The 21,501-nt window shown below is 44.2% G+C and overlaps 1 protein-coding gene across 1 annotated transcript in view; it reads right to left on the bottom strand.

Moving 5' to 3' along the window:
• The window catches only part of BMPER (BMP binding endothelial regulator), a 252,156-nt gene extending 231,543 nt beyond the window's left edge, over positions 1-20,613 (bottom strand). The window contains 2 exon segments of the mRNA XM_070369518.1: positions 18,992-19,077; positions 20,148-20,613. Of these exon segments, the coding sequence (XP_070225619.1) occupies positions 18,992-19,077; positions 20,148-20,280 (219 nt within the window). The 5' untranslated portion in view covers positions 20,281-20,613.
• Positions 20,614-21,501: the final 888 nt, after the last annotated feature.

Here is a 21,501-nt window from a genome sequence, read left to right as displayed (position 1 = left end):
AGACTGCAGTCCAAGTCAGATGAGAAATCACTGGGGGAATTTTTGTAAATAGGTCAAAAATAATTGGATGTATACGTTTCAATGGCCACTGCCTGATAATGTATTGTCCAGAGGCAAAAGTGATCATGAAGATAGGAATTATCAGATACATTGTCAAGGTTTTGCCATCAAGATATGCTAGTAGATCGAACATATGATATAAGAGAAAAATGAACTCAGGACATCATGGTTGATCCCTGAAAAGATGGACCAGTGCAACTGATACTGCCGGCCGGAAGAAACGGGATTTGGAGGAGAGGTGGAAAATGAAATCTCTGCTTGGGCCATTTTAAGTCTGAGATGCTTCCTAGCATCTACGTGGAGAGGCCGAGTAGGCATTTGAATTTATAAGCCTACCCTTGAGGGGTCAGGGCTTTCCCAGTGGCTCAGCGGTAAAAGAATCCACCTGCACTGCAGGAGTTGCAGAGATGCAGGTTCAATCCCTGGGTCAGGAAGATCCCCTGGAAGATCAGGAAGATCCCCTGGAGGAGGGCATGGCAGCCCACTCCAGTATTCTTGCCTGGAGAATCCCATGGACAGAGGAGCCTGGCAGGCCACAGTCCACAGGGTAGCAAAGTGTTGGACGTGATTGAAGCAACCTAGCATGCATGCATGCCTTGAGGGGTAAGGGAGCTGGGATCACAAATGTGGGAACTTTCAGCGTATAGATGTTTTTAAGCCATGAATTTATATAAAAATCACCTAGGGAAGGAGTATAAACAGAGAGAATGTTTTGATCAAATCCTGGGGCCCTCCAATATATAAAGTTCAACAAGATAAGGAAGACCCAGGATAAAAAGGTCTAAGAAAGAGTAGCCAAATCAACATAATTCTTATAAACCCATAGAGAACTCTATATGTGTGAGTCTTTATACACACATGCATGTGCACACACACACACACCCCTCAGGCACTAAGGCCCATGACCGTATAAGATCACTGGTTCAGACTATTATATTAACCCAGTGACCACCAGAGGTCACTTTCTCTCAGCACCTGCCACTATGTCAGATACCTACCAACCAAGATGCCTCAGCACAGCTGTCAGTGTGGCTATTTAAGGCTCATGAGAGAGCTACTGCTGGCTACTCCTTGCTGCTGCTTCTGCTAAGGCACTTCAGTTGTGTTCGACTCTGTGCGACCCCATAGATGGCAGCCCACCAGGCTCCCCCATCCCTGGGATTCTCCAGGCAAGAACACTGGAGTGGGTTGCCATTTCCGTCTTCAATGCATGAAAGTGAAAAGTGAAAGTGAAGTCGCTCAGTCATGTCCAACTCTTAGCGACCCCGTGCACTGCATCCCACCAGGCTCCTCTGTCCATGGGATTTTCCAGGCAAGAGTACTGGAGTGGGGTGCCATTGCCTTCTCCAGCCACTCCTTACCCTAGTGCTAATAACTACCATGCCTGCCAAGCTACTTCTCCGAGGGAACAGACTCTAGCTCAGGAAAATGCTGATTGCCTAGAAGATCTAAGAACACCAAGGAAAAGGTCTAGAACCTGTGTCCTAAGGGAGCTAGGACCCAACAGAGACCAGTAACCAAATGCTAGGCAAGTGTTAGAGATGAGTTTGGGAGTAAGAGAACATTAAACCCCTAGGACTTGAAAAGGAAAAGGAAAACCCGCCATTTTAGGTTTTTCTTCTCAGTTGAACTAAGATCTAAAATCAAATCCCTGGAAAGAACAGAGCCCATAGTCAAACCCTACTTTCAATTTCTGATCCTAACAAACATGGCTCAGAGCTGGGAGTATGAGTGATCTCATCTACGGCAGAATAAATAGGACTCAGGGATCTAGGGAAGTGGCTTGCGCTCACAGGCAGGCACTGGCCAAGAAGCAGGGAAGCCAAGACCCCAGAACCACCTTGGAGCGCATTCTGAAAGTGAGCAAGAAGCAGAGAGCAGCCGGCGGAGAAGCTAGAGCTGAGGATATGTTGCAACTTTGAGATTTGTACTCCTCTCTGTCCTTTCAACATCATATTTCTTCCCACATACTTGAAGGCCGTCAACATTCCCCTGGGCATTCTGTCCACCAGGTTAAATGATATCAGCACACCATCATTAGTGAATAATATTTACTAAACCCCGACCTGGGTTTTTGACACTGCTCTAGCTAGTGCTTCAGTTATTCCCAGCCATCTTTTTCTCGACCACTTCATCATTATCACAAACGGCTCTCCTCTGGCCTCCACTGACTCTTCCAACTCAGTTGATGTCAGAGAGCTCCCCACTGGACAGTCCATCCCTCAACTGTCTGGTCCACGTGGGGTGTGCAGGAAGCACCACCACCCCACTGTAATTGTTTATGTATTTCATTATTGGGCTGGAACCAAGAATTAAAAACTGAAACTGAGAAAAACAAGACACAAAACTTGGAGAGTGGTGACATCATGGAAACGCTAGGCTAATAACAGAGAAAGAAAATAACATGGTTAAAAAAATAATAAAGATGGAAATGATAAGGGTGGAACCCTGGAACAATAGAAGGCCGGACTAATTTAAAATTTTTTTTAAAAAAGGGATTCTCATTAAAAGTATGTAAAATAGCAACATGACCAGAATTATGTGAAGGTAACACGAATCAGAACCTGTCAGCTTAACTTTTTACTCTCCTTGATCAGGGAGAGGAAAGTGTGGGCAGAAACTGGGTGCCATCAACAGAGCGGAAAGAACAAACATTTCCCAGAATGGGTCTGTTCCTGATGAGGAAGGGACCTGCTGGGCGGAAGCTGCCATCAGAAGGAAATAGCTCCCGTTACAGAGGTTTGAAAATGGAAGGGATGGGGGTGGGGAACACCTCTAAATCCTGCTTCACCTGGCCCTCAGCTCTTACAGCTTGCCTCTGGCTCCTCCAGATGCTGCTGGATCCCAGCAAGTCTGTCATAAAACCCTGGCTGTTTTGTCAAATTGCTACATCTAGTTGACTCAGGCTGGAGAAGAAACAAACAAACGTCATATCAGCTTCACCCTGCAGCTGCTGCCCATCACAGAAAGATCACAGGAAACAGAGTGTATTCCTGTGGGAATCCGTCTCATGAGAAGGCTGGCAGCAACCCAGAGGGTCAGCCTGTCCCACCCAAAGGCGCCAGTGTCTACCTCACTGGACTACAAGGACTGTTAAAAACATAATTCCCAGGGAAGTTAGTTCCTGGGTCTCTCTCACTAGCCCCCTTGGGGTGCTTTCTCAACCCCTGTGGTCAGGAAGCATTCTGAGAGACATCTCTGTGGAGTCTACCCAGGATGGGTCTCGATTCCCATACTTGAATTGTAGCCCTGACTCTCACTGATTAGCGGTGTGAGCTTTGTCTTGTTTCACTTTTCTGAGCCTTCATTGTCTCAACTGTGAAACAGGTTTCTTGAGAAAGCCTTCTCTCCTTCACAGGGTGGCTTTGAGGAAGACGAAGGTCAGGCTATCCCCAATTTAAGAACATGGTATTGATTCATAAAATAGTTATTGAGACTTACAGAATGCAAGGTGCCATGCAAAATGTTTTCAGTGATGGTGAGAATCAGACACTATTTCTGCCCTAAAGAAGCCTAGAGTCCAGTAGGGAGACAGCCATGTGAATAATTAATGAAACTTCAGGGTAGGCAGGAATAAGGATTATAATATGAGAAATCAACATGAGGCTTCAAAGAACAAGTGACTAGTTCTGATCAAGTGACTAGAGGAGGCTTGAGAGAGGAGATGATACAAAGAGAAAAAAGTAGCACATCAGTAAAGACGGCTGATGTACAAGATAACTGCAAAGGTCCATAAAAATAACGTATGTAAATGAGTTGACCTGTGGATAAGTTTGGTACCAATAACAGAATCTCAAATGTACCTGACCACTAGAGAACATGTTGCTTCATTGGGGAACTGACCTATATTCATGGTTATATTCATATTTCCTTCTCTTTCCCCTAACCTCAGATGGGAGGTTTTTCAAATACTGGCTCCTGCATGGAGTCGCTGGATGCGATTATTAAAAATGGAGATTCTTAAAAAAAAAAAAAAAAAAGATGGTGATGCTGATAGTAATAGCAATTTAAAAAATGGAGATTCTTTGATCTCTGTCAGATGTATTGAGTCAGAATCTCTGGAATAGAACCTTAGAATCTGCATTTTTAACAAGCTCCCTGGGGGGGTTCTCATGTTCATTAAAACTGAGAGTCACCTCTGCTGGGGCCCAGGTGGGAGAATTCTTACCACTGACCTGTTAATGGCCTACAACTGTGTGAGAGAAGACAAGTCATCAGACTGCAGTGGGCAGGCAAGGAGGGAGGAGAGGCTGCCAGTGATGAGGACGCAACTGTGAGTCCTTAGCCACCAGCACGCAAAGCTCTGCTCTAAGGGTCTCTCCCAACATACATGCAACCTCTGGTTCAATCACATTTTCACACTTTTATTTGAGACTCTCTCATGAGAAAAAGTCATTGCAAACTAAATACATGACCCAAGCTTTACATCAAATGCCTACATGTACAATACATATTTACATGCAGCATACACATATGTCTGGAGAAGGCGATGGCAACCCACTCCAGTACTCTTGCCTGGAAAATCCCATGGACAGAGGAGCCTGGTGGGCTGCAGTCCATGGGGTCACGAAGAGTTAGATATGACCGAGCGACTTCACTTTCACTTTTCACTTTCATGCATTGGAGAAGGAAATGGCAACCCATTCCAGTGTTCTTGCCTGGAGAATCCCAGGGATGGGAGAGCCTGGTGGGCTGCCATCTGTGGGGTCGCACAGAGTCGGACATGACTGAAGCAACTTAGCAGCAGCAACAGCAGCATACACATATGTCATCCAGCACAGTCAAAGAATAATTTGTTCTGATTAATCAGATACTCCAACCAAGAGTTAATATCTATGGCCTGCATGAGTTCTTCAATTTTCAAAGAACTTGAAAGCAATAAAAGAGATCTAACTTCAAAACTATCTGGAACATAATTTAATCTCTTTCGTTCATGCAGGAAAAAAGTTTTTTTTTTCCAATCTCACAGCGCCTCAGGCCATTATTAACATAAATGCTCAGTACATATGTGCTGTGTTTAATAACCATCAATCATTCTCCTACTTCAGTCCTGCAGTTCGGTTCCCATGTTTCCTGCAGGTCACCATGTGCCCCTCTCCTTGGTACCAAGGTGAATGTTGTTTCCTCCCTTCCCCTCCCCCTCCACCATCAGAGGCATCCTGAGGATGTGCAGGAGAACCCATTAATTCAGAGCCGGGGGCTCAGAGATGAAGAGGGGTTATGTTTTACCATATCAACACATTTTATTTTTAGTTTGTGAAACCAGTGTCAGTTCACCCTGAATTTAAAGGTCCCCTCATTAAGATACACCAAAATAACCTGCCAGGATAAGTATCTCCAGTGAAAAATTCTCGAGGTGCTTAAAGTACATATTAGGTCGAACTGTAAGAAATTGTTGTTTTGATAGGTCAACACCAAATACCCAAAATCTGGAAGCTGTTTCTATAACTTGGCCCCCAAGTGGTGTGTAAAGTACTTTAATCAAATGTCTCTTTGCCTTTGCCCAGTGTACAGCTTTTACGAAACAGAAAAAAAAAAAATCACATATTTTAATAAATCCCAACTAGTTCCCTACACGCACACAAGAGAAAGGAGGTCACTGCTACCTGGTACGTGCTTATCCTAGGGGGAAGGAAGAAGCGCCAGTTCCTCCAGCAGACGCCACTTCGGAACTAATTAAAGACACCTACCCATAAAGCAGGCTCCTGCCCCCTTCCCTGCCATCCAACTATTCCCCAGACTCTGACTGAGTCACCTCTTAAGGGAAAGGAATTTCCGTCTGGGTGCTCACCTATTGTGCTAATGAGACTGCAAGTTGAGCTCTGGTGGGTACCACTGGGTACTGGAACCCCTGATTCACACATGCTTGAAAACAGGAAATCGCCTCATCTCAATTCTAACAGGCCCGATTCCCTCAAGGAGCATAAACCCAGGAACATGGCATAGCAGCTCTCAAGTGGGAGAATATCTGATTAGTCTTCCCATTCAGGAAAACAGCATCCCCCTGAGACCTAGAAACACCGGGATGTGAATGTCCTGATGCTACAGCTTTCACTCTATAAATCCACAACCCAGGAGAGACCCAGCAGGCTGAGAACCTCTAGAATTCATGAATTTCTGAGAGGTACCGGGGCAGCGCATGTGTGCTAAGTCACTTCAGTTGTGTCTGACTCTTTGCAGCCCTAAGGACTGTAGCCCACAGGCTCCTTTGTCCATGGGACTCTCCAGGCAAGAATACTGGAGTGGGTTGCCATGCCCTCCTCCAGGGGATCTTCCCAAACCAGGGACTGAACCCATGTCTCTTACGTCTCCTGCACTGGCTGGCAGGTTTTTACTACTTATGCCACCTGGGAAGCCCACAGACAGTCAAACAGCACAGCAAGGCTCTCCTGAGGCAGAAGTGGCAAGTCCCACAAGACACTGACCAGATGCAGCCCTGCTCTCTGAACCTAGAGGAAGCAGTTGTCATAACTTACCTCAAACAGGTCTGTTCAATTAGAAAATAAAATGGAAACGGAATCCCCCAATATTTTTTAGTAAGAAGTTCTAGGAATAAATACAGAAAAGAATGCAAATGTCATTGCTTTACTCACTAAAAGGAAAGCAGTGAGGAGGGAAAGGAACCTTATTGCTAATGCTATAGTCTGCAGATCTGCCTCCAAGAGGAACCTGAGAGGAAAGGTTCCAAAAATTTTTTTTTACATAGAGAGAAGGAAAAAAAATTAAGACAAAGATGCTAAAAATGCCTCTCAGTGAGACCCAAATAAATGTAAAAACAGTTTCGGGCCTCCTAATTTTCCTGCCTCCTTTCAGAGCACCAGCTCCACCTCTCCTGGAAATAGTTTTCTGAGGTCACCCACAGATGCAGAGGCCAGCAGCACAACCAGAGAGCCCACTGCACGGCATCTCAAAATAAGATGCTCAGCCTACGCCTGCAGCCTTTGTGGCCATGAAAAAATCATCTGGCCAAAACCTATTTACTTGACCAAGAGTACAAGAGTTATTTTGGAAACGCGTGCTTTTATAAGTGAAAATGTGAGGATAGTTATCTCCGTGATTTTTACAGTCACTGTCATTCTCTTTGAAGTGTCCCTGGGGTATCATCACTTATGTTGCTGGTCCTCTCCCACAGCCGGTTTATGGTTATTCCATCAAAGCAGGGCATTCAGGGGACATGCTCTAGTCAGGGAAGATGCAACTTGTCCCTCCCTCTCACTTTCTCTGGTTGAGTTACCTGCGTGAAACCTTCAAATTGCCACTCAGGGTATAGACCTTTGAACTTCTCATTTGCCAGATCTGGGTTAGTACCGCCCATTACCTAACATTAAAAAAAAACAAAAAAAAAAACAGAAAACTCATTACACTGCACAACGTGTACATACAATAAGGTCTTTGTCCTTAAAAGAAAAACATAATTTTCAACAGAGTCGGCTCCCAGAAGCCAAGGGAGCTAACATCCAAAACCTAATATAAACACTGAGGCTTGTGTCCCGGTTTCGGAGTTAGGCTCAGTGAAGGGGGAGGGAATGATGGGAATGGCAGCCAAGGGGGTCCAAGGCATTTTTCACTGTGATTTTTGAAAACAGAACTGAGATAATCCTGGATCCTCCCCTCTCAGGCACCTCCTGCATTGTCGCCTACAAGGCAGCAAGGTATTTCTATAAGAGAGAATGTTTCTTTTGTCACAAGTAAAAGCAGGACTTAATGTCTATATGACTTTAGTTCTCAAATGGGAGTACATTCCTTTCAAAGGAAGAAAAAAAGTGTTTTTGCAATGATTATTTAGGATGTCTTTTATAGACGGGGTTGAACTTCTGTGACAAACTCACTGGGAGAATCCTGTTTTGGAACTTGGAGTTCCATTCTGGGGGGTAGCGATCCCAAGTGTTAACAACTCAAATTATAAACAGGAAACTCCAGCCTGACTCCCACTCAAGTCCCAAGGTTACGGACCTCTCGCTGAAGCTTTGGGGCTTCCAGAGATGAGGGGACAAGGTTCTTACACTTGAAGACCTCATCTCCTAAGATAAATCTGCCCAAGTTAACCACATACATTACTACACAGAACATGCTCTCAAAGAGAAGAGGCAGATTCTTAGAAGAGTTGATGAGACAGCGGGTCAAAAGCACACAACGCTCCATGAATGTGGAGGGTCTGCAAGTCCAAATCCAGTCACATCAGTTAATGCGGGATCACCTGCTACACCGTGAGCAGCCGGAGTGACTGGGGCTGGGCAGACAGCAGAGCTCTGCACGTTTCAAAAGCGGGAGAACTGCCTGGTGGTGCAGTGGTTAGGAATCTGTACTTTCACTACCGAGGGCATGGGTTCAAACCCTGGCTGGGGAACTAAAATCCCACAAGCCATGCCTCTCAGCCAAAACTAAAAATTTAAGCATACAAAATTATCAGATTTTTTAAAAACATAAATAAATTTAATAAAAGGGAGAGGATTCTGAAGCATCAGTCTCAGTGGCTCCGTTCAGTGATTAGTTTTACATTTCTGCCTCCCACCTTCCACTTCCTCATTCAACGGCAGTGCCACAAAGGACAGGTCGGCCTCACTGTGAAAGCAAGGTTTCGATTAGCCATCAGGAGATGAACACTAAACAGGTAGACTTTTGAAAATGAGGAGCAGAGAAGCAGCCATCTTGCTAAGCCCCAAACATTTCCCAGGTTTTCTATCTTTTACAGAAAAGATAGCAGTCACCTCTACTAAAGTTCCATCATCTGCCCTGATAAAAGTTCAGAGTAAACACATCATAGGAACTGGCCATACACTAAAATAAAGGCAGTAGTCCAGTTAATCATTTCTTAGAAGATTTAGAAGCCTTGTAGTCATCTATTTAAGCACTTCTTAGAAGTCTGGGATAGGCAGCAATTGCATAGCGTTTAGATGGTGGCATGTGTGCGTGTGTACTAAGTCACTTCAGTCATGTCTGACTCTTTGCAAAACCATAGACTGTAGTAAGCCAAGCTCCTCTGTCCATGGGAATTCTCCAGGCAAGAATACTGGAGTGGGTTGCTGTGCCCTCCTCCAAGGGATCTTTCCCACCCAGGGATTGAACCCACTCATGTCTCTTACGTCTCCTGCATTGGCAGGCTGGGGCTATTATTTCAGAAGTGCTTACCACGTTTCCAGACCCTGTTTTAAGAATCTTGACTTAAGAGATGTTTAGACTCACAATTCTGACAAAAGCCCTATGATGAAAATAAAGATGTCAAGATACAGAAATATTAGGCAACTCACACAAAGCTGTACAACTATTAAAGGAGATATAGGAGTCACTACACTATCATTGCTAAAAAATATACTCACTAAAGTATGTGCTAAAAACTGGTTTATAGCATACACTTTCACTGTCTTCTATTCAAGTTCTCGCTCTTAATAACAATAGTTCCACTTACACTGTTTACAAAGGTCTTTCACAAACACTAGTGTATTTAACCCATACACATCGTCTCAGTCAATGGCTACAGCCCACAGATGGGGTCTCCACTACGATTCCTCTTTAGAAATGAAGCCAAAGGGCAGACATACCACTGTGACTGGCTCAGTACCCACAACTAAGGCTCAGGGAGACCAAGGTGGCTGCCCAGTTATGCACAGCTACAAGGTGGCCCTGGGGAGACTTGAACCCATAATTTAAGACACCAAGGCTGCCGTTCCACAGGTCTCCTTCAGTGATGAAACAGACATCAAAAATTTAGTGAAAAAAGAAAATATTTTTCCTAAAGATGTAACTAAAGGATTAAATTATATCATAATATTTTTAAAGCACCATTAACAGTTTCATAGAGCAAACTTGAAAGTTTATAATGGTAAGATTTTATGTTAGCCAACTTCTTTGATATTGTTGCTCTCATTCATAATAAGAAATGCCTCCATGTAGCTTTGTCCATTTTGCACGTAACTATAGAAACATTCCAAAGACACTTCCAAAGTCTATTATTTTTATTCATGAAATTAGTTTTGTTTGGGGACCTTTGAAAATGTCATGTGGTATTTACTCACTTTTGCTGAGACCTTTACATTCAGAAAATGTGTGATTTTTGCACTAAATTTTCAAAATCCCTACAGCAATCTTAGTATTTCTCTCAAACCGGGTTCCACCAAATTCCATCTATGATCAATTCTATTCCATGGGAAAATGAGCGACAGGTCCTATGGACCTGGACACCATTGTGTTTGTTTCAAATAGTTCAAGATGATGATGAGAAAGTTCCATCCTTGATGTTCTCCCAGAAGGTCCAGTCTAACTCTGAAAGATCTAATACCACTGATCTTCCTCTTCTTCAAACATCTGCCTTGGTCTGTACTTTGCTGGTTCTCCTTTTGTAACTATACCTCAGTCTCTGTTGTTGGCTTCTCCCTTCCTAACCTTCTTTTAAATATAGCCCTTCTTCTATCTACTATTATAGGCTAATTTCTTGAAATCTCAATTTAGACCCCTTCCAAAGACAAATAATTTATCCCCAAAGTTCTGAAATTTATTTCAGTGCAAACAGTTAACACATTGGTTTCTAGTCTTGATGTCTCTATTACTATCAAGATCCACATTTTGAAGAGCCTGCTGCTGCTGCTGCTGCTGCTGCTGCTGCTGCTGCTAAGTCGCTTCAGTCATGTCCGACTCTGTGCGACCCCATAGACAGCAGCCCACCAGGCTCCCCCATCCCTGGGATTCTCAAGGCAAGAACACTGGAGTGGGTTGCCATTTCCTTCCCCAATGCATGAAAGTGAAGAGTGAAAGTGAAGTCGACTAGGTTTTCCTAATTGGAAGGTCTTCAAGCCCACTTCAGTTCTAAACTTATTATCTCCCATCCACATCCATGACCTCTTCTTTTCCTACATTGTGCATAACATTGGCTAGAATTCTCAAAATTCCCTTCAATCCACCCCATTTCTCATCTTTGCCATTTATTTTATTGCCAAGTTCTATCAACAGCTTCCTAGGTGTCACTAGCGGTAAAGAACCCACCTGCCAAAGCAGGAAACATAAGAGAATGTGGGTTCAATCCCTAGGTCGGGAAGATTCCCCTGGAGAGGGGAATGGCAATCCACTCCAGTATTCTTGCCTGGAGATTCCCATAGACAGAGGAGCCTTGTGGGCTACAGTCCACAGAGTCACAAAGAGTCAGACATGACTGAAGTGACCCAGCACATTAACTTGGGCTCTGAAACTCCTCTGCAAGTCTGCGGGTCCTGGCACAGGGGCACACTTGCTTTAAGGTGGGCCGTACAATTTTGATTGTTGTAGAAAATGTGTGCTACCACTGAGAATACATACTACCGTAATAGTATCTGTCAAACTAAATAATTTGCCAAATGGGTCAAGCAACAGTGCAGAGCAAGGCATCTGTGGGCAGGAGGAGAGATGGCCTCAAAACGGAATTTTGAGAGTGAGGTCTGGAAGTAAACCATTCTATTCAAATAGCAGCACCGAGAGCTGCTCCAGACACACCAAGTGATGAGCAAAGTGACTGCCACAGAGATGCACTAGCACATCATCCCACTGTAATGACTACCGCATTTTAACTACTGTGTTTTTTCTGGTGCCTGTTGTCCAAACTCTGGCCTCTCCACACTCTACACAGCTCTCACAAAAGCTTCTAGAGGAATTTATACACAGCACATCTTACTGTGTCATGTGGGTGAGCCAAAATATGAAATGGCTCCCACAACCCCACAAGTGGAATTGAGCTCCTTGTTGTTGCACTCAATGTCCTCCCCTCGATGCTTCTCACCAAGCCTTCTGACTCCAGCTTCCATCAGAGCTTTGGGTACACAGGGCACACTGGACTCCTCAGTCTTCACAATTCCCAAGCACACGCTCTTCTGTGCCTTTGCTCCAATCATGCTTTGCCCAGACTATCTTCTCTCTGTCCATCAAGGTCCCAGATAATCCAATCAGAATTCGTCTACAGTTCCCTTAGTACTTGGGTTTGAGCCTAGCAGAGTGTTTTTCTGGCACTTCTATAAAACTTATCCATGCCTGCGTTTTTCTTTTCCATTCCACTGTGGGCAAGAACCTGTACTATTGGTCTGCACCCCCCAAGGTGCCCAACCAGCACAATGCTTCAAACACAGAAAAGGCAAGAAAGGAACGGGAGAACGAAGTGTGAAGAGAAGGAAGAAAGAATAATATTACTGCATTTATAACCTGTTATCCCTAGCGCTTTGAGTGATGTTTTATAGAACTAGAACTGGGAATCAAGAGGTCTGAAAATATACACCCAGCTCATTTTGCTGATCTTAACTAAGTTCAACAAGCACACTTGACCTCTTGGTGCCATGAAAGGTGATGTTACTAGTATTCTTTTATAGCATAAAGGATTTAACAGACTATCAGTTGGACCCAAGTGCCATAGAAGAGGGTGCAAGAAACTGATATCTTTTGTTTATTCAATTAATTTGTATTAACTGGTTTATTTTCCATCGCTTTGTGTTGCCTGATTTTTCCTATGATGTCCTGTTCTCCTGCCCTCACTATATCTGAATCCTCATCTGGAGAAGGGCTCTCTTTCCCCAGCCTGCTTTCCCACACTTAAAACACAGTTTACTGGCGGTGCACACTATGAAGACTGGTGCCTTGAAATGAAAAGAAAGCATGTTTAAAATGGGATGGGAATGGGGCAGGGGAGCACACAAGTAAGTAGGCAGCAAACCCTACTCAGGTCTGGAACAGGGTTGAGAGACTTGCACAAGGCGGTCCAGGAAAATCACCATGATGCCAGACCACTAGGCAGTTTTTCCAGAATTACAACGCTCCTGAGTCCCTACTCTATCCCTCTGCCAATAAAAGTACAAGTGAAGGTGACCCCACAGGCATAGAGATGTAAATATTCTGCAGAAAAACAAGGCCCCTCTTCCATGGAAAGTTTTTTTAGTGTTTAATGGAGAGCAAGGGGAAAACTTACAGCAGGGCTCACAGACCACTGGACCAATAAGAAAGCAGCTCAGATCAACCTAGTCCAAGTCTGGAGGGACAGAAAACCCCACAAAATGTTACTGACCTAGTCCTCTCCATTCATAACGATGGGTGGGCTTGGCATCATTATCCCTAGGTCTCTTCTCCATCAGCTTTCCTTCTCCTCCCTTTTCTTTCCTTCTTTTTTAATGAGCCCATAGGGTTTCTTTCTTTTTTTTTTTTTTAAAGAATATTTATTTATTTATTTGGCCGCACTGGGTCTCAGTTGAAGCACACGAGATCTTCGATCTTCCTTGCGGCATGCCAGCTCTTAGTTGCAGCATGTGGGATCTAGTTCCCTGACCAGGGATAGAACCTGGGCTCCCTACATTGGGAGCCCAGAGTCTAGTCATTGGACCACCAGTGAAGTTCTCCCTTTTCTCTCTTTTCTGATGAACATTTGCCTCTAATTCCATGTGAGGAAATAAGAATTTAAACATTAACATCATCATCAACAATAACAATAATGAATCGTTCTGACTTAATGCCAAGCTTTGGACCAAGTCTTAAATGTTCTATCTCATTTAGTTCTCACAGCAAGTCTATGAGTTTGTTAATGACAGCCATCCCACTCTACAGATAAGGAAACGGAGGCTTAGAAAGGTGAAAAAACTTTCCTGAGTTCACCAGCAGTAAGTGACTGAGCCAGGCTCCCCAGCTGGCTCAGTGGTAAGGAATCCACCTGCCAATGCAGGAGACAAGGGTTCAATTCCTGGGTCGGGAAGATCTCCAGGAAAAGAAAATGGCAACCCTCTCCTGTATTCTTGTCTGGGAAATCCCATGGACAGAAAAGCCTGGTGGGCTACAGCCCATGGGGTCGCAAAAGAGTTGGACATCACTTAGCAATTAAACAACAAGAGAGCCAGTATTGGAACCCAGGCCTGTCTGATGCCAGGGCTAAAGCACTTTGCCAAAATGATATGATACGAGCCAATAGCTGCCTGCACTGCATCTTCCTCTGAAGGGCCCTCCAAGCCCAGACTTGGTTTGTGTTATAAGACAAAATCACTCTAACTACTCCCTAGAGTAAGCCTATGTCAGCTTTGCAGAGGTTGAGATAACTCTCTGAAGCCCTTGGAGGGATCTGTAGACATTTGGAAATAGTAAACAACATGCAAAAGCAAGTTGGTTTAGCAGAGAAAACACTGTTTTCACATCACAGGTCTGTTTCTTAGTAACTATATAACTTCAGGGCATTTGCTCCACTTCCATGAGCCTCAAGAAAGCGCTAATGATAATAATCGTCTACGAGCTGGTATTGGCAAATTTGTCAGTAAAATGCTGTAAATTAGTTCAGTTCAGTCGCTCAGTCGTGTCAGACTCTTTGCAACCCCCTGGACTGCAGCACACCAGGCTTCCCTGTCCATCAACAACTCCTGGAGCTTGCTGACTCATGTCCATAGAGTTGGTGATGCCATCCAACCATCTCATCCTCTGTCATCCCCTTCTCCTCCTGCCTTCAATCTCTCCCAGTATCAGGGTCGCATCAGGTAGCCAAAGTATTGCAGTTTCGGCTTCAGCATCAGTCCTTCCAATGAATATTCAAGATTGATTTCCTTTAGGATGGACTGGTTGGATCTCCTTGCAGTCCAGGGGACTCTCAAGAGTCTTCTCTAACTAAATTAGTTACCCTTTCCTAAAACTCTATTGAATACCTTATTCTATGGGAAGGCAATTGGTCATACCACCTTCTAAACAGAGTATAAATAAAAATAAATAAATATATTAACACATAAATAAATAAACCCTGATCATTGTCTTAGTGAGCATCCAATATCCAGTCTAAAAATGAAAAAAAATAATTTTCAAAAAATTGTAGCAACCTATTCATATGTGCATGTATGGAGCACACATACATGTGCTGAACACATCAAGACTACTTTATATTTCCCCTGCCTCCCTCCTTCCTTCACCCTCCCCATTCTCCCTCTCTCCACCTCTCTCTTTCTCTTTCTCTCTCTCTCACACACACACACACACGCAGACATACATGAATTGAATCCTGATGCACTGCTGTCTCCCTCATCCTCAAACACGTGCCTTACACTTGTTCAGTTAATAGATAACTATTCTCCAGCCAGTTAATTTGAACAGTAAAAAACATGAAGCTTTTATAGAGATAAAGTACCCTGGAGAATCAAAGATGCTGGTAGCTACTTGTTTAGTGACAGAGGATTCTGTGATTAAAAGTAGAAGACAGCAGACAAAGCCCCCTCTGTTTGCACCCCTTGGTTGGCTCCAAGCAAGGTGGAGCCCCACTTCTTGTAACACCAAATTTCACGTTGTTTTTTATGAGCAGAGGGTCCATTTCTAAATTGCACCTCTGGATTTAAAAGAGGAAATTTAAACCTCAGAATAATGTTTTTTGCTGAACAAAATGTATGCCAAACTAAGCTCGGACTGACTTCTGTTTTCTGAGTCCCAGCCTCCCAAGTTTTCTCAGGTTTCCAGTACTGGGCCGAACTCACTGGCTTTTGCCATTCCCTTCTATGTTATGGTTAGGTGGAAAAGGGGTGAGAAGCAGGGGTACCACATCCTCAGGTTCACTGCATAGATTTGGGGATGCCCAAAAGATCCAGAGGACCACTTTCGATTCATCAGTTGAGACGGGCTGGCTCCTATCAGCTGTACTTCACGTAAGGCACCAATGTTTTTCTAGGCATTACGGGAAAAATAATTCTAGCAAGAAAGGGAAAAAACACCACACAAAACAGCAATAAGTCTGGCCTTCCTTCCCCAGCCCCACAAAAGACCATTTTGTAAGACGAGGAAAAGCTGTGCTTTGCTTTCTAACTGAACAATGAAGCGCTTGCATCTTTAATCCAAACTGTCTACCCGCTTCCCTAGATTTCAGGACAATAGTCCAACTTCTCACCTTCCCCCTTGAACAGTTGAACCCACACACTTTAAAATAATATCCATCAGCAGCTGACAAACTGGTTATTCTTGGACCACAACTGATGCTGGCAAGAGGAGGTCCAGGCAGACAAGGATAAATGAGAATAAAATTATTCAGTTCTGCTCGCCGTGGCCACTGCATCAGCTGTCATCCTCAAAATTCCCACAGAAATGAGTTCATTTCATCTTTGAAACATTTCGGAGCTTAAAAGTTTAAATCAGGCCAAGTTGATTCTGTGGGATTTTTCTAGCTTTTACACTGTAATTATATGCAGGACTTTGTGCCACCTATTTCCTCTCAACTGTAACATTTTACGTCTTTTTTAAGCATATGTTGAGGTTAGCTTTTTTTTTAGTACATGTTATGAAATAAGATATGAGCTTATACTCAGCTTTAGGTAGCTTTCTGCCAAAAGGCTGGACCAACACAAACTAAATATGACTATTTTCTTTATCCAAAGTACAGTTTTGACTATTACATACCCTCTTAACATACATACATAAAACTAGCTCACAACGAAAGCTCCCTGCAGGTCAACTGAAATCATAACGAGATTTTCCTTTCATATAATGTGATTAACAAATGTTAGCTAACCGGACTCCTAAAAGACTCAAAAGAAAAAAGCAAAATAACTCAAGCAATGCCAAAAAGTCAAATAACTCAACAATCTATTTTTTTCCTTGCTTTTTCACATCTTTAACTTAGAAAATAGCCTGTTTCACTTGACTATAGGAATGTGCTCTAGAGGCAGGTGAGAGTGAGTTCCAGCTCCACTATTTACTAAAATATGACCTTTACAAGCTACTAAATCCTCTAGCCTCAGTTTCCTCATCTGTAAAATGGGGGGAAGGGGTAAAAATCTTCAAAAAATTTTTGTGAAGATTAAATGAAATGCAGTCTTCGATAAGTGCCAGCAAATGAAGTATTTCATAAGTGTTAGTTGTTATTTCTGACATTATCTGTTTGCTAAATAAGCCTACCTTCCAGCCTAAATATAAAATTGTCAACTAGCCTCACGGTAAGCTAGGTGCTTCGAAATTCATGTACTGCAGTTGGTCCCTTGGAAACTTACAAATAAAGAAACAGTTGCCCATCTAGCCTTACTCAACTTTATCAAGTACTACAACTGTTTGGGAAACAATAATGACTATGACAACTTGGGCCCCATAATCCTAAACCCCTGCAAAAGTCATGGCAACATATCACTGAACCTTTCAGCTAGGGGGAACTTTGAGGCAACCTCTGAAAAGCTAGTGAGTCAGAATGCGAGTCTCAACTTTATGTGTTTGGAAAGGATTTCTGATAGCTCTCATGAAGGCAGATACCTCCAAATGTTACTCAAAGATATAAATGAACCTACCACCCTTCTGAACACAATCAATATAAATATCACTCCAGAATTCCAACTGACGCATCTTTTTTCTTCAGATTCACTCTTTACCTTCAAAACAGCAAGGTCTTATTAGCAGTAAGCTGTACTTTCGGGGAAAGGCACTATTTCCACCAGGGCAAGAGTACCAAAAAAGGGAAATGCTGTATTGAGAATTTTCATACTATTTTGAAAAAGTTTGCAAAACCCAAACTCTGTGTTTAAACATTATAAATGTAACAATATTGCTGAGGAGAAAAACAATATTTTTGCATATGGAGTTCCAAATTTATTTAAATATTACCCCATTTTCTGAGATCTTACGAGATCAAGATAAAATAATTCACTAACACTACGTAGATAGGAGAAATAAAGAAATCATCTCCCTTCTGCCCCCACCACACACACACTCACACACAGAGGCAGACACACTACATTTGTAAATACACAATTGAGCCAAAATTTAATGCAAAGCTCCTTTTCAACAGGTCCTTTGGTGAAAGATCATTCATTAACAATGCAGCTCATAAACACAAACCTAATTGTCCCTCTCTCAGCTCTCTTTTGTTAAAGCAGCAACACTTATCATCTCTGGAAATGGAATGCATTTTTACCTCTATTTCTGCTGATTTCCTTAGTCTTCAGAACCTGATAATCATTTGATACAGACATTCACCTTCACCCATTTATCATTTCACAACATTGACCTCATCTATTGTCGTGAAAAACTTCGGGTAGTTTAAACCCAGATGGCTTGGCTTTCCCCTAAACAGAGAAAATTCCCTTCTCTGGTTGCATACAGCATGTTGATCTGATAACAAGCAGTCATCTATCATTTGGGGGCTTTGCATTTGACTTTGACTGCCTTAATGTATTTCCAACAGGGTTTTGTGATGTGTAGTTTTTAATCAAGTTTTGCCAAAAGTGATTGGCATGTAAAACACTTTTAAACAAAAATGTTCTTTGTGAGTCGCTATTTCAGCTCAGAAATTCTTATTCATATAATTTAATCTCCCCCATGTGGTTACTTATTAGATCTTATCATTTACTATAAAGCTAAAATAAACTGAAACAAATCATTTTTTTAATCTACCAGCCACTGCTCATGTTAACTAAGCAGCTGACAGCCAAGTGTCATCCTCTACTAAGGACAGAATATCCTTTCTGACTCATGGCTTCCAAATCAGATATATAAAGATTGTTTTTGAGAGCTTAGGATATAAGAGGCAAAAAAACTCAAGATCTTGTCCCCATGTTTGTGCTTTGTGACTCTAACCTCTCTTTCCCCTTGTCACATACCTTATCCCAGACCTTTATACCTAAATGTTATCATTTTGACACTGAGCTCAGACAATAGAATCAGAGCAGAAAGTTTGGTGGCACCTATGATTTGGTGGCAATAGCCATTCCCGGCAGCAGAAGGGCAAGTGGTAATTACCACTGAGGTGATGCTATACCAAGTCCATCTGAAGTTTACATCTGCAACCTGATGTCAAAGATAAACATCTCCAGCCTGATGAAATAGAAATTGCCAAAGTCCATAAAACTTGGAAATTCAATGGAATTCAATTCACCAGCCATCTGTGGTTTTGTAATGACCAAAAGCAATTTTTAAGATCTGGTCATAAAATCACAGCGAAAGGATTCACCTTGCAGAGGGAGCAATTGATTTCCCATTACCTGATCTCCATACTCACCATGCAGACACACATTATACAAGGGTTGTCCGTGATAAATGGAATCTGGAGGACTTCACCTTCATTTTCACATTTTGCAACAGAACCTAAAGGGAAAAAAAGTTATTTAAATTTAGCTGCATGGCCTTGTTACAAAAATAGAATTTTTATAATAATACTTTTTGAGAAAACTATATCCAAATTTCAAAAATCCCTAATGAGTTTTAAATAATCAAATTCACCCCAAAAAGTCCCCCTGAAAAAAACATACTTTAAATAATTTTATTAGAACAAGTTTTTTTAAAAGCCTGTGCTACATAGATATATTTTCTGCTCTCAGATGGTTGGTTTAAGCACAATTCCAAGTATTTGATTGGATCTTTAATAATACCCTTCCTTTATAAAACCATTTTAACTAAACAAACACTCCCATAAGCAAAAAATTCAAATTGGCCATTAAGGTAGATTTTAAATTTGAACAGAATTCAGGACTGTGTCAATAAACAGGGCTTTATATGAATCTGCCTCATATTGTGTTGAATTGAAATTACTTTTCGAAATACAATCTTCTTTCCTCTTTTCTTAGAAATAGACTCAATATTTTCTTTTCTGCACCAGGTGTCAGTAAAGTATGTCCTTCAGAATAGCAGCTGAGGTCTTCACCTGCCTGAAAGCATATAATTATTATATCCTGCTATTATTGCCCTTTTAAAATATGATAGTTGCTTTAAATCCAGGTCTGGAGGGCGGGTGCTTTAAAGATCACTACCAGTAAAGAAGCTATATTGGAACCTTATAGAGTGAGACAGGCCTATGGGTGGAAAACGATGCAGTTTTTTTTTTTTTTCCCCCTTTAATTGCATACGGGAGAAGAGATAAAACTAAAGGTTGAAGAAAACTAAAGATAATAAAGGAACTTTTCAAATCCAAATAGAAGAATTTCCGTTATCACTACAGTATTAATGTCAACAGCCTGCCCGCTCTCCACTCCTTAGCCTACTCACTGCTTTCCCACCCCTTAACCCCGAAGGGCTTCCTTCATCCCCATGTGCCAGCGAGGAGCAGGCTCCAAGGTGCTCGTTCCCCACCCTCCCGTCCCCGGGGCCAGTCAGCGCCTTCTCTCCCAGGTACCAAGCCAGCGTCTGGGAGGGTCGGTCCCTCCCGACCCCTCCCCTACCTGTCAAGAAGGAAGAAGCCAGAGACATGGGGACCCCCGAGCAATTGAGCAGCAGCAAGACGCAGCAGGTAATCCCGGGCGAGCGCCGGCAGGGACGCTCAGCCAGAGCCCTGACGCCGGAGAACCAGAGCATCGTCACCTGGAGGGAATCCCGGGCGACTGCAGGTCCCGCGCCGCCGCCTGTGCTCCGCTACCGCCGCTCGCAGTCCAAAAGGGCTCTCAGCCGGCGAGTCGGGAGACAGTCCGCGAAGGAGGGAGGCGGGCGCCCGGGAGCCTGGGGCGGGGGAAAGGTGGGGGGGGGGGGGGTGGAGGTTGGCGGGGGGAGAGGCGGGAGAGCGAGGCGAGGGGTGGGGGGCGCCCAGGGAGGAGGGGTCCTGCGGCCAGGCTCCTCCAATGCGGCTTTTTTTTTTTTTTTTAAGGAGTTGTTCGCAGCGGTTTAGTCGTCGGCTCCTCCACGCCAGAGAGGGGGCCAGGAGGAGGGGGTATCGGAACTGCGGGAGATAGGCAGAGAGGAGTGGCTGCGCTGCCCGCTGCGCACCGCTGCTCCGCCGCCGCCGCCGCCGCCGGGGCTGCAGCGACTGCCCCGGGGCGCGCCGCTGCTGCAGCTGCCGCGTCCTCCACTTCTGCACTCCCACCTCCTACCCGCCCAGCCGGCTCTCCACTCGGTCCGCTCGCACGCTCGCTCCGGCGCGGGAGACCAGGGCGCACCGAGCGCCTCGGGGAACCCGCTGGGGGCGCCCGGACGCAAGAGGGATAGTGGAAGCCTCGCGCTGGGCGCCTGTCTCCGCCGGGGGTCCAGCCAGCTCCCCCAGACCCTCGAGGGAGGCCGCTTGCCCCGGGGCACGGATCGGAGCCGGGCAGGCGTGTCTCCACCACCCGGAGTGCGCAGCGCCTCCTCCCTTTCCCGGGGGGCGGGTGGGGAGGGATTCCTCCCCTTACGGGGGATGCCGCGCCAACCCTGCTCCTTCTCCTGTGCTCCAGCCCTAGGAAGGAGGAGAATATGGGACGCAGGGCGCTCCACCACCGCGGCTCGTTCCCTGATGCCCCAGCTTTGGGAAGGAGTGATAAACCCAGCGCCTGGGACGGGGTGGGGGTGCGGGCAACTTTTCACTCTGCTTTGCCTTGCTTTGGCTGGGGCACGACGGCCGACCGTCCCTGAGAGGACAGAGGGGCGAGGGGCCTTCGAGATCACTGCTCAGTGCTGCTGTGTCTGTGCGTCGTGACCCTGGGGAAGACGGAATTTGAAACGACACGCAAGGTCGATTAATACACGCACAGAGGCGAACTCTTTTCGCCGTTAAAAAAGAGGAACAGTGGTTCCATGACTCCTCCCATCCAACCTCGGGCGAACCGG

The sequence above is a fragment of the Bos mutus genome, chromosome 4 (genome assembly GCF_027580195.1).
Source record: "Bos mutus isolate GX-2022 chromosome 4, NWIPB_WYAK_1.1, whole genome shotgun sequence".
NCBI lineage: Eukaryota > Metazoa > Chordata > Mammalia > Artiodactyla > Bovidae > Bos > Bos mutus.
The sequence above is the reverse complement of the archived record's forward strand: the minus strand, read 5'-3'. Positions and strand labels throughout refer to the sequence as shown.